The 13,660-nt window shown below is 40.8% G+C and overlaps 1 protein-coding gene across 1 annotated transcript in view; it reads left to right on the plus strand.

Annotated features, from left to right (window-relative positions):
- Positions 1 to 11,754: 11,754 nt before the first annotated feature.
- atp6v1ba (ATPase, H+ transporting, lysosomal, V1 subunit B, member a) overlaps positions 11,755 to 13,660 on the plus strand; it is a 43,735-nt gene continuing 41,829 nt past the window's right edge. The window contains exon 1 of the mRNA XM_080036593.1: positions 11,755 to 11,924. Coding sequence (XP_079892719.1) covers positions 11,816 to 11,924 — 109 coding nt within the window. The 5' untranslated portion in view covers positions 11,755 to 11,815. The remainder of the gene's footprint in view (positions 11,925 to 13,660) is intronic.

A 13,660-nucleotide genomic window follows, 5' to 3' on the forward strand; every position in this document is an offset into this window, starting at 1 on the left:
GTGTCTGACTGCAGTGGGTATATGTAGAAAAAAAAGCAAATGGTAAGTCACCTGGGGGTATTCCATCAAGCAGGATTAAGCAAAAGCCTATCTTATTTCTATTAATCAGGCCTTATTAGTGTGAGTTGCGTTCCATCAATGTGGCTTCTATGAATCCTAGCCTTGTAACCATGGTACGTTAACTAGCCTGCTCTGTGGCAGGCTAACAGTCAAACTAAGTTAAGCTGTTTCTCAAAGAATGTCAGAAAGTGACTCACAAACGACAGTTAAAAAACAACAAACAAGCTCACATCACGTTTTGAAAAAACAAAGATTATAAAAATGATTTCTCACAAGTTAGGCCTACGTTGTTTGCTAATTTAATTAAGCTGTACATCTTATTTAGGCTATAAAGAACAAGTTACACATCGAATGCAACCCCAAGTGCTGTGCATAAAATAAATACCACAAACACCTTTGTCTCTGATCAGTAAATTAATAATTAAATTAAGGTCACAAGTTGTCCTTCACCTACATGTTAAACATACATATAATAATTAGACTAATATCATACCATACTGTTGGTAAACTGAGCTCCAAGGTGGCTCTCCGGGCAGAGAGCATGTCACTAAGGCCAAGTGCATGTCACAGTGTGGGTTTGACTCCCACCTGGGCACCTGTATGATGTCCCCATATCCACTCTATACTCTTTTGATCATCTTTTAATTGTTCATGGCTTCTTATGTAGGCGGGGTGTGTGCACTATGCGAGGCTATGCAGGCCTGTCTAGAGTCAGCCTTGATTAGAAAAGGCTGAACTGCGTTAGTGGAACCACTTGAAGCTCAATTGGGAGATGAGGCTAGTATCAGCCAGGCTTCTTCAGGTGAGCTAGGCTTTCGTTAGCTACTTTGATGGAATACCCCCCCTGAGCACACACTGTGAGATCCAATCGGAAACTCTAAAAGAAAAGATATATAAAAAAGCAGCATATGATGGGACACTCAAGGCAGATATCTCAACATAGAAGTTGTGGATTTAAAAGTGCCTCTGTTTGAAGTTTACTGCAAGGCCAGTGTCGGCACAAACCCAATACATCTGACGCATGAATACTTGTTTTTATTTTTTTGCAGATGCCTTGCAAAATGTCTGCTGTTTGTATTAAGTTTAGATCAAACGGAAAAGAAATCCAGAGACGGTGTTGTCATACAGTATGATGGTTCAATTGTTCAGTGTTGTTTTTTCTCAATGGTTTGATGAGAATTCTAAAAACCTAAATCTTCACTTTGTGGCATTATCGTCTTCAAGATGCAGTACCTGACTTTGTTTTGTCTGTGATTTGAATACCACTATGGGTTCCCAGAGACTTGGTGTACAGTTTCTAAGTCTTGAAGAAAAAGTTTTCAATCTTTGAGTCGATATGATAAGCTTTCATTCCTGTGTGAAATTTTCTAAATCCACAGCCTTCGTAAAAGATGTAGGCAGTGATGCCTTTGTGGACACTGGATGGAATTATTGTAGTATAGAAGTACTGAGAATGAGAAATGTACTTTAAAATTGTAATTTTATTGTAAATTATTCACTTCTGTAATTAATAGATTATTAGTATATCTGGAAAATGATGAATGAATGAATGTATTAGCGGGGGTTGAGGGATCAATCAAAAGCTCTTTGGTGCTGTTATTGTGAAATATTTTGAAATTTGTGAAACGTGGTACAAATGTGCATAGACAATATGTATACGGCTCCAGACAAAGACAAGTGTGTTTTTTCTTTATACATGTTGCTATGAATCAAGTTGTGATAAATTTCATGACTGTTATACCTCATCCATCGGCCTGATGTGTCTGCTCCTGAATGTTTCCCCCCCACTGTTTTTGGCTAATGTGATTCACACGATTTTAGTTGAAACTTTTGTGCAAACTTGTAATACTAACAGGGTTAGGTGTGGAAGGTTTTAACAATATATCATTTAGACTGAAACTCATTCTTTCCGTTCCTACTATTAATTAATCTGCCATTTATTTTGATAAATCGTAATCGTCGGCTAGATTTAAAAAAACTGTGAAAAATGCCTGCCCCAATTAAAAGGTTGGCTAGCCTGGGAATCCAGAACCACATCTATAACGGTATAGGGTCTGGCCACGATCAACAGACCTTCCCACCTCACTTAGGCGTGCAATCCAATCTAATTGCATACCACTGCATGCAATTGGATAGCACTACAACCAATCAGAGCAATGAACAAGGTGACGTATTAAGCCCCGTTCGTTTAGCGAACAGCGGTGTTAACTGGAAAATTAAACTTTTGCCGTTGGCGGTTGGCAAAACAACATTCCTATTTCTTGCTAATGAAACATTTGAGTGCTGTCTTCTAAATGGTTAAATGCCTAGGCCGTTTCAAACTCAAACAAAGTATCCCCAGCCATCTTTGTTGTTTTCATGCCCAGCACTGTTGTCATCACTTTATTCATCCCAGCAAATTCCAAATGTAGGTGTTACAGCTGCCCCAGAGCCCCATACGTAGGGCTCTGGGCCGCCCATATCAGATAGAACGATTTGATTGGTAAGTCAGAATTCTCAGACATAGTTAATGAACTCCAATGGATCGGCACGCTGAGCAAATTGTTTTGCCAGCGGCAGGTCTGGATTTCCAGGCTAAAGGTTGGCATCTTTTAATGTCTTTTTTTCTGACCAAGTTCAAAACCTAAACACATTTAATTTACAAAAATAGTATTAATTGATTATTGATTTCACTTTATCTAGATTTTTTATTTTTCTGAAACAGCATAGTTTGTGACTGGCAAAGAATAGATGTGACACAGACAAGGGTATAACTCCCATATAAATGGAAACAGCCCTTTTCGCTTTCTTAAAACACGTTTCTTTACCCTGATACTTAGTTTCAGTTTGATTTACACACTGATATCGCTCTGTCCAGCTGTTTGTATCCAGATGACGGATGAGTTGACCAAAATATTGATACACTCAAGAACTTTTTTTCAACCCTCAGTTTTGCCTCTCAGGCAGGCTGACTGGTAGGTTGGGATTGCTTTACTATCCGGTACAATTAAAAACACAACACCTCCCCTTGACAATGAAAAGACCACAGTGTTTTTCTTCAAACACACATAAAAAGCTTGTAAAAACACAATCTAGAGTAATTTAATTTACAGTAATAAATGAAGAACAACATTGGTCCTCATCAGTATTTAGGATATGGACCTGTAACATGGGTGTAGCAGTGTGGCGTGGTGAATTGTGGTGTGCATCTGTGGTGCCAGTCATGAAAATACTGTAGTTGAGCATAATATGAAAAGTGCTGAGCTTTTCACTCTTTCCAATTATCTGAGGCCTATTCTTCATTTGCAAAAAGTGACGTTGTTGCACACAGTGATTTTCAAAGATACTACCACAAGGGAACACATGTTCAGAAAAATGTGTGTTCAATTCTGAGATTAGTTCTAATTCTATCACAGTCACAGGAAAACTGGGGCTCTTTTGTGAACAGACCCAAAGAAACCTATCCTCCCCACAGTGTCTTGGGAATCTCCCCGGAGGGTGACAAAAAAGGTCAAATTTACGCCTTCTGCCCCTCTCCACCCCCACCTATTCTTTGCCTTCACCCTAACTCCAATTAGAAGGAAAGTCGGGAAGGTTTTTGTAAGTGAGGGGTTTGGGGGGAGCTGTGTGTGTGTGTGTGTGTGTGTGTGTGTGTGTGTGTGTGTGTGTGTGTGTGTGTGTGTGTGTGTGTGTATGTGCGTGGACACTACGGTGGGCTGTCATAGCAACAGACCACCAACACATTTTGTCCCATCACATGGTCACAGGTCTTACGAGGAAAGAAAAGCTTTACCCTCTCTTGTTTTTAGTATCTGTTTATTTGGCCTCGTCTTTTTTTGTACCACACATTCGATCCAGGAACAAGTCAATCCTCTTCTAGCACATTGATACGGCAACTTAAAGATCTGCAGGGCTACCAATTTGCTGGATTCCACTATACAGGTGAAATTCGAAAACTTCGAATATCGTGCAAAAGTTCATGTATTCAGTAATTCCACTTAAAGGTGAAACTAATATATTATATAGACTAATTACATGTAAAGTGAGATATTTTAAGCCTTTATTTGTTATCATTTTGATTATTATAGCTAACAGCTTATGAAAACCCTAAATTCTAAATATCAGAAAATTAGAATATTACATGAAATCAATAAAAAAGGGATTTTGAATACAGATATGTCGGCCCTCTAAAAAGTATAGTGATGCACTGTGATGTACTCAGTACTTGGTTTGGGACCGTTTTGTATGAATTTCTGCCTCAATGCGGCGTGGCATGGATGCTATCAGCCTGTTGCTTTGATAGTGGCCTTCAGCTCGTCTGTATTGTTGGGTCTGGTGTGTCTCATCTTCCTCTTGACAATAGCCCATAGTTTCTCTATGGGGTTCAGGTCAGGAGAGTTGGCCAATCAATCACTGTAATACCATGGTCAGTCAACCATTTAGTGGTTTTGTCTGTGGACAGCTGCCAAATCTTGCTGGAAAAAGTGAATCAGCATCACCATAAAGCCTGTCAAAAGATGGCTGTGTTCTTTGGACTTGATAACACAGTGGGCTAATACCAGCAGATGACATGGTGCCCCAAATCCTCACTGACTGTTGAAACTTGACAGTGGTCTTCAAGCACCTTGGATTTTGTGCCCCTCCAATCTTCCTCTAGACTGTGGGACCTGGACTTCCAAATACCAGAAGATTTTAGAGCACTTCATGCTTCTGTCTGCTGACAAGCTTTATGGAGATGACTATTTCCATTTCAAGCTAGATTTGGCACCTGTAGTAGTAATAATACATGTTATTTATTGGCACCTTTCCGGCCACTCAAGGACACCTTACATGTACAAAAAAAACTTTTAACAAGTTCAATTTGAAGAACCTCAGAGAGTGACAGAGGAAGGGATCCCTCTCCCAAGACGGACAGACAGACAAAAAATAGATGTCATGTGTACAGAATAGAACAATAGATACTAAAAATAATTATACTGAAATATGAATAGTGTGGATGCAGGAGGACTTCAGATGCTGCCAGAGGAAGGACCTGATCCACACCGTCTCGTCTCCACCACGAAGACCTGGAAGAGGACAGACAGACAACCAATGAGCCAAACAAAGTGAACATATTGCGTTTTTCCATATACTTGTGCTGGCTCAGCAGAGTTTGAACAAAAACCAGGTTAAGAAGTCACATTACTCCAGTTTTAGCTTCACTTCACTGGCTCCCTGTAGCATTTAGGATTGATTTTAAAATTATTTTACTTGTTTTTATAGCACTAAATGGTTTAGCACACTTGTATTTATCTGACTGCTTGTCTGAATATGTCCCAACTCGACCTCTCAGGTCCTCTGGTGCCGGCCTGCTTAATATACCACAGCTTAAGGGGAAACGGTGAAGCAGCGTTCAGTTTCTATGCCCCAAGGGTCTGGAACAAACTGCCCCTACATATAAGAACAGCAATGTCTGTTGTTAGTTTTAAGAAGCAGCTCAAAACACATCTTTATGCTGCTGCTTTTAATTAATTCCACCATATATTTATTTTGTCGTATTTCAATGGTTTTTATCTTTTATATTTGTTTTATGCATTGCACATTTTCAATAATGTAAGGTCTGACTAGCATTTTATGAATTTTTTTATGTTTTATTGCATTTTTATTTATTTTTATTTCATTGTTATATTCTGCTCTTTGGTTTATTGCCTGTGATAAATGTGTTTGGTTTTATATTTTCTTTATTTTGTACATGTAAAGCACTCTGAGCTGCATTTTATGTATGAAGGGCGCTATACAAATAAAGATTATTATGATTATTATGTGAGACGTCTGTCTCATCTGACTGAACAGCGGAGGCTATTCAGGTGTCGCAGGGGGGTCATGGGTCACTGAAGGATGACTCTGATTCGTCAGCTCACTTGGGGGTCAGGCCGGGAACACTTTTCGTTGACCATGGGCCGTGAGTCATGTGGGATGTAACAATGCGATGTAGTTGCGGATTTGTGTCCTTGTCCGGAATCTCTGCAGACACAACGCGATCAATATCAGTGGGGGTCCTGGGTTTGTCGCGTGGCACCATGGTGATGAGCATATGTATACTCAACAAAAATATAAACGCAACACTTTTGTTTTTGCTCCCATTTTTCATGAGATGGACTTAAAGATCTAAAATTCATTCCAGATACACAATTGTACCATTTCTCTCAAACATTGTTCACAAATCTGTCTAAATGTGTGATAGTGAGCACTTCTGCTTTGCTGAGATAATCCATCCCACCTCACAGGTGTGCCACATCAAGATGCTGATCTGACATCATGATTAGTGCACAGGTGTGCCTTAGACTGTCCACAATAAAAGGCCACTCTGAAATGTGCATTTTTTTGCTTTATTGGGGGTCTGGGGACTCAGAACCAGTCAGTATCTGGTGTGAACACCATTTGCCTCATGCAGTGCAACACATCTTCTTCGCATAGAGTTTATCAGATTGTCAATTGTGGCCTGTGGAATGTTGGTCCACTCCTCTTCAATGGCTGTGCGAAGTTGCTGGAGACGGCTTATGGTGGAGAAATGAACATTCAATGCACGAGCAACAGATCTGGTTGACATTCCTGCTGTCAGCATGCCAATTGCACGCTCCCTCAATGCTTGTGGCATCTGTGGCATTTTGCTGTGAGACAAAACTGCACATTTCAGGGTGGCCTTTTATTTATCACAAATGCATCCACATGTCCCAGGATATCATGCTTCAGGAGGTCTGCGAGGAGAGCTTCCACCTTCATGTGGAATACTCTGGCAATGATGTCTGGTCTTTGATTGGTCTGTTGACCCTCAAAAAGGGATATTTTAATCTCAGGCCAGTTGGGGTTGCAAGTGAAGGTGAGGAAAAAGTCTGGTTTGCCTTTGACTCTGACCAAGGCCATGGCGTCTTGGAACTCTTTAGCGTAGCATCTTGGTGATCCATACAGTGTGGGTGGCAGGATGGTTAGGCGTCCCGGGATGTTCTCAGTGTCACTACTCAGAGCATCAACAATGACTATACTTTTCTGCCTTGATAGATTTCTGCTTGTGGCGAGTCCAGTTGAGACGTTGTAACTCAATTTGGGCCAATCATGTCACATACAGTTGTGTTCAAAATAATAGCAGTGTGTTTAAAAAATTGAGTAAAGATCAAAATCCTAATAATAGCTTTTATTTCTATACACGCAAATGCATTGGGGACATTGCACATTCAATTCCAACTCCAAATATGAAGAAACTTTTGTCAAATGTTTCTTCATCTTTACAGAAAGTGAAGAAAAAGGAATATTAGACTGTTCAAAAAAATAGCAGTGTCTGCATTTTTCTTTACAACTCAAACATTTACTGTATCAACTGAAAAATGCATGAAGATTTAGCTTTTCCTATGACACCCTCACTATGGGGTGAGGGTGTCTCTTCTCAGGGCCATCCAATCTCTGTACGCTCAAAGCGAGAGCTGTGTACGGGTTCTCGGTAGTAAGTCAGACCCGTTTCTGGTGGGGGTTGGCCTTCGCCAGGGCTGCGCTTTATCACCAATCCTGTTTGTGATATTTATGGACAGGATATCAAGGCGTAGTCGTGGTGGGGAGGGGTTGCAGTTTGGTGGTCTGAAGATCTCATCTCTGCTGTTTGCGGATGATGTGGTTCTGATGGCATCATCGGCCTGTGACCTTCAGCTCTCATTGGATCGGTTTGCAGCCGAGTGTGAAGCGGTTGGGATGAGGATCAGCACCTCTAAATCTGAGGCCATGGTGCTCAGCAGGAAACCGATGGATTGTCTACTACAGGTAGGGAATGAGTCCTTACCCCAAGTGAAGGAGTTCAAGTACCTTGGGGTCTTGTTTGCGAGTGAGGGAACAATGGAGCGTGAGATTGTCCGCAGAATCGGAGCAGCAGGGGCGGTTTTGCACTCGCTTTACCGCACTGTTGTGACGAAAAGAGAGCTGAGTCGTAAGGCAAAGCTTTCGATCTACCGGGCGATCTTTGTTACTACCCTCACCTATGGTCATGAAGGCTGGGTAATGACCGAAAGAACGAGATCGCGGGTACAAGCGGCCGAAATGGGCTTTCTCAGGAGGGTGGCTGGCGTCTCCCTTAGAGATAGGGTGAGAAGCTCAGTCATTCGTGAGGAAGTCGGGGCAGAGCCGCTACTCCTTTGCGTTGAAAGGAGCCAGTTGAGGTGGTTCGGGCATCTGGTAAGGATGCCCCCAGGGCGCCTCCCTAGGGAGGTGTTCCAGGAGCGTCCAGCTGGGAGGAGGCCTCGGGGAAGACCCAGGACTAGGTGGAGAGATTATATTTCCACGCTGGCCTGGGAACGCCTCGGGATCCCCCAGTCAGAGCTGGTTGATGTGGCCCGGGAAAGAGAAGTTTGGGGTTCCCTGCTCAAGCTGCTGCCCCCGCGACCCGATTTCGGATAAGCGGTTGAAGATGATGATGATGATGATGATGATGAATCACTGAACTAATATTTAGTTGTATAACCTCTGTTTCTGAGCATCTGTGTTGCAGGGAGCCGACCAATTTATGGCACCTGTGGACAGGTGTTTCAGCCCAGGACGATTGGACTACAGTCTACAATTCCTCTGCATTTCTTGGTTTTGCCTCAAAAACAGCATTTTTGATGTCACCACATAGGTTTTCTATTGGATTAAGGTCCAGGGATTGGGCTGGCCACTCCATAACGTTAATCTTGTCGGTCTGGAACCAAGATCTTGTTCGCTTACTGGTGTGTTTGGGGTCGTTGACTTGTTGGAACACCCATTTCAAGGGCATTTCCTCTTCAGCATAAGGCAACATGACCTCTTCAAGTATTCTAATGTATCCAAACTGATCCATGATCCATGGTATGCGATAAATAGATCCGACACCATAGTATGAGAAACATCCCCATAATATGATGTCTGTGCCACCATGCTTTAATGTCTTCAAAGTGTACTGTGGCTTGAATAGGGGCCGCAGACAGTTTGTCAGACGACCCCCAAACACTGAATTATTTACAATCTATGAGTCAGACAGGCTCTGATTAGTGTTGTAGTTTTAGAATATTTTACATTACAAATCTTGAATGTCCTGAGTCACAACCATGATACGTCAACACCGACTTACAATTACTGAAGAAGTTATATGAAATGTTTAGATAATTTAATTTTCCTGAAGTAGTTCATACTAGCACCTATCATCAACAGAAAAACCAAACTGCTACTAGTAAAACTCTATTTGTTCTGTTTAAGAAACGTTAAATATGTCAACACCGTCAGATATCAAAAACATGTATATTCATATACATTTTGATTTTTTTTTGTGTGTGGCTCTATCAGTTTTAGTGAATATTTGTGATCTCATGGGTCTAGCATAAAATGAGGGAACATTTATTTGTGTTTTTTAGTGTCTGACGGAGTTGACACAAAATAAGGAATGGCAAGCTAAAAGCCCATGTTAAAAAGGAGAAGCAAGGTAAAAAGTCCATTTTGATAAAAAGGACAAAAGCTGGGAAGTTGTGTCAAACCTTAGCTCAGTAGCTTAGTATATGTTGGATACATACATGTAATTTAATTTGCCTAAAACATAGGGTTTGTATTTTTTCAACATTGCACCCTGTTTTGTCCCACTTCTCAAGAATCACTGATATATTAACTGTATAACAGTGAAAATAGCGTAACGTGCGTTCTTTAACACTAAAGCGGACAGGTTTGAGGAGTTGTTGATGTCTGTGGAAAGATTTAAAAACGTTTTGTTTGGAAAGTTGGGTGCATTGAATGAGGAAGTAACAACCGGCTGTGTCTGTTGTGTGTGTCTGTTCGTCAATGCAAGTTTTGGTCGCAGCAGCAGGGTTTAGTCAGGGGTTACTTCATGCGCCGTGCTCAGTGTATGCACGTATTCGCCGCCAGCATGATATAAATATGATAACTTCTTCATATTTGGCCCGAAAAACTTCAAAATCAAGGATGCACACCTTTGTGCCGTGCGCAAGCCATATCCGGAAGCTCAGGCCGATCTGACTAAAATTCAGAGAGATACGCGAGCCACAGACAGACAGACGTTTCTTGCTTTATAGATAGATAGATAGATAGATAGATAGATAGATAGATAGATAGATAGATAGATAGATAGATAGATAGATAGATAGATAGATAGATAGATAGATAGATAGATAGATAGATAGATAGATAGAAAATCCTGCTTGACATCACAAAAGACAAAATAATATACAGAAAGTATTTTGTAAAATTTGTTCAAAGGGGCACAATCGGTTTTTGTCAGAAATTATTTTCTATAAGCTACATCTTTCATTTTTTATGCTTAATATCAGGTGCACCAGTGTGACTACTTTATGTCTCACTGTCTTATGTGCTTGATTTTAGTCACATATGCAACCCAAATGGTTTGGCCCTAGGGCCTTGGACAAAGTTGTACCTAATTGGTTTCCTAATAAACCTGAATAATCTTTAAAGGCAAAAACTTATCTAAGTAAGTAAGACTCAAAGCAACAATTCAATCACTGCAGCATTCAGGTTACATGGAAGATAAAGAGACCACTAAATATTGACAGAAAGCAAGCTACCACGAGCTGTTTTTCTTAAAGTGAACATCAGTATTGTTGGCTACGTATATTCCATCGAGGGACCTTACGTCCTACTCACACTAGGCATTCGTACCGCGCCCAAGCACGATTGACGACCAAAGTCTAGTTTGTTTGACTAGTGTGAGTACACTTATTTGGCCCTCGCACAGTTGGAAGAGGTGACCTTCAGCAAGGTACGGATGCTCATACATGAACACATGCATACACTGTGGTCCACTCCTGACATTAATATGTGACACTGTTCCTCTTGACTTACTTTTTTCTTCTAAATCCAAGAAGGGCATGGCTGGGCAGAAGGGGTGCTGCGGTAGCTGCATCAACTTCAATGACGCAGCGCTGAATATCACTAGCCAGTGGATTAACAAACAGGGCAGTCAGCTGACTCGGATGTTGGCCACACTGATGAATGAGCAAGTGTGTTTTTTAAATTATACCTTTTAAATGTGGATAAGGTGCCAGAATGCACAGGAAAGCATCACAATAGATGGAGGAGAATTTATTTAGTACGTTTTGGATAATTCAGTTAAGCACATTCACTTCTTAACTTTGTGAGGTCCTATGAATTGTGACTTTGTGTTTAATGAATGCAATTGCATATCTAACCAACACAAATTGTAGCCTGCTGTTAAGTGGCGAACAGTCTGATTTTTTAATTGGGGGGGGAGGGGGTTCTTTCATTGCATTTTTTTAAGGGCATTTTTTGGGCATTTTTATGCTTTATTAGACAGCTTTGGATTGGGAAATCCCATGCAGAGAATGATCACGAGACAGATGTGAACCCGTGGTATGCTGCTTCGGAGGAGTGATTCATTGCCGCTATACCCCTATTTGATTGCATTTTGAAATCTCACCATATGATGTCAAAAAGGCTATAACTGCATGTTAATGAACAGCTTATATCTTTCTATATTACAGGTGGCCTAAACTACATATAGCCTAGTGCTTTTATTATTATTAATGTTGCTATATTATCAAAATTTCTAAAAAACATTATACGATTAAAAGGTAACCTAATACAAAGCCCTATTTACCCCTATTTGTGCGTATGCGCCATGGACGTATTGGTATGGTCGGCTCATCCCCTCTTCCGGTTCCTCAGTGTCATATGACCTGCGCTCTGCTGTCATTTCTGTTACACCGCAAGGAACACCGACCAACGATAGCTTTCGCTGCTTTTTCTTCTTCATCCGACGATGGCAACACTGGTGGCAAACAGGCCGATGGACGTCAACGGCATGGCAGCAGCTGCAAGGACACACACCCAGGCAGTGACCAGAAATTACATCTCTCAGCCCAGGCTAAGTATGTCATGTTAGCGGTTTGATGGTGTTAGCTTCAGCTGTAGCTAGTGGCTAAAGAGGTTGTTGTGCTGCATTCAATGTCAAGCGGACAGCGAGGAAAGTGACGCTGCTGCTTTGTAAAGAGATGCTAAATGTATACTTTGGCGATGATGTTCAAGTGACGCTGCTGCTTTGTAAAGAGATGCTAAATGTATACTTTGGCGATGATGTTCAAGCGGACATCTTCAGCCACGGCTTTATATACCACAGTTGATATTCCCAGGTAACGGGAACGCAGCTCTAGGGGGTGGTAATGTTGGCTACCTAACAAGCTATCAAGCAACTACAATAAAAAAAAGACTAAGTAACCGCTTCACACCGCCAATTAAATGCTGGTTTCGGTTACATGTCTGTATTTTAACTTCAATCCACCTTTGCTTTACATGCTGTATTTATGAAGCTAGCTGCACTAATGTGTTCTTGTCAAATAGCAAACCAGCCAGTTTTGCATGCTAGCTGTAGCCATAGCTAACAGTGGTTCTTCTAGAGTTTCACACGCACATTTTGTTATATTCATTGTTTTTATTAAGCATAGCACACATGGATAATATATATACCAAAGTATGCTCTGTCACTGTTTTGATGAGTGCGCACAAGCTCAACGTCACGACAGTCACGACGCAGCTGAATATCACTAGCGCAGTGGATTAACCAACAGGGCAGTCAGCTGACTTAGCCACACGAATGAATGAGACACCGTGCAAGTGTGTTTTTTTTAAAAATGTGTTAAAATTAGGATTGGAACATTAATTGTAAGCTCTACTGCCTTAGTACGTCCTTAAACACAGTAAAGTTGCTGTAAGAATGGGTCTGCTTCGAAATGTTGGTAGTTTGAGCGTGTTGAAACAGACGGGTGACAGATGGGATGATCATCATGTGACACGATCACATGATGGGTGCTGCCTGCAGTGGAGACGATGCACTTTCTAGCCTAATTGTGTCTTCTCCAGTAGCTACTGTTGTTGACGAAGCTTAGGAAAGCTCCCTGATAGAATACTAACGACAATAATCAAATATAATACTGACATTGACCAACCGCTTTTGCAGATGGACTGTGTTATTTTAGTAGGCCTACGTCTCATGATGTTCAATTAGCGTTGCTTTAAAGGGCTATCCATGCTGATTACAATATTTATTAAGAATATTTTATAATGCATATTGGCACCGTGATTTGTCTCTTAAAAAGGGCCTTTTCAGTCCAATAGACATGATGCATGTGTCTGAGGTGTGGATGTAAGGATAGATTTTGATGGTACGAATATAGTCTGAACAATCCTGGTTTCAACATGTGTTGATTTATTTAACAAAACTGATTTAAATAATCTCATGCATTTTCTATAACAGTTTTTATTGTATATGGTCCATACATTATTATTATTATTATTAAAATAAGATTGACAATAGTCATTTTACTAATCAATGGGATCAACTGTCATCCATGCCTCCATTTATTTATTTTCTATTTTAAATAATCAAATTCACCTGAAATAAATTAAGAAAATATCTTACTTAGTAGTTATGCTCTTTAAGGGATTACGGGCTGTTGGAATGGTTTATGTTGCTCTGAAAGCTCAACTTTTAACCTTTAGTGCATCCCTAAAAAAAAATCCCACTAAGCCTTAGGGCTGGGTGGTATGGACCAAATCTTATAGCATGGTATAGGTCATTTTATATCACGGTACAGTACGTTTCCTTTGA

Source organism: Ammodytes marinus (assembly GCF_949987685.1).
Source record: "Ammodytes marinus genome assembly, chromosome: 11".
Lineage (NCBI taxonomy): Eukaryota > Metazoa > Chordata > Actinopteri > Uranoscopiformes > Ammodytidae > Ammodytes > Ammodytes marinus.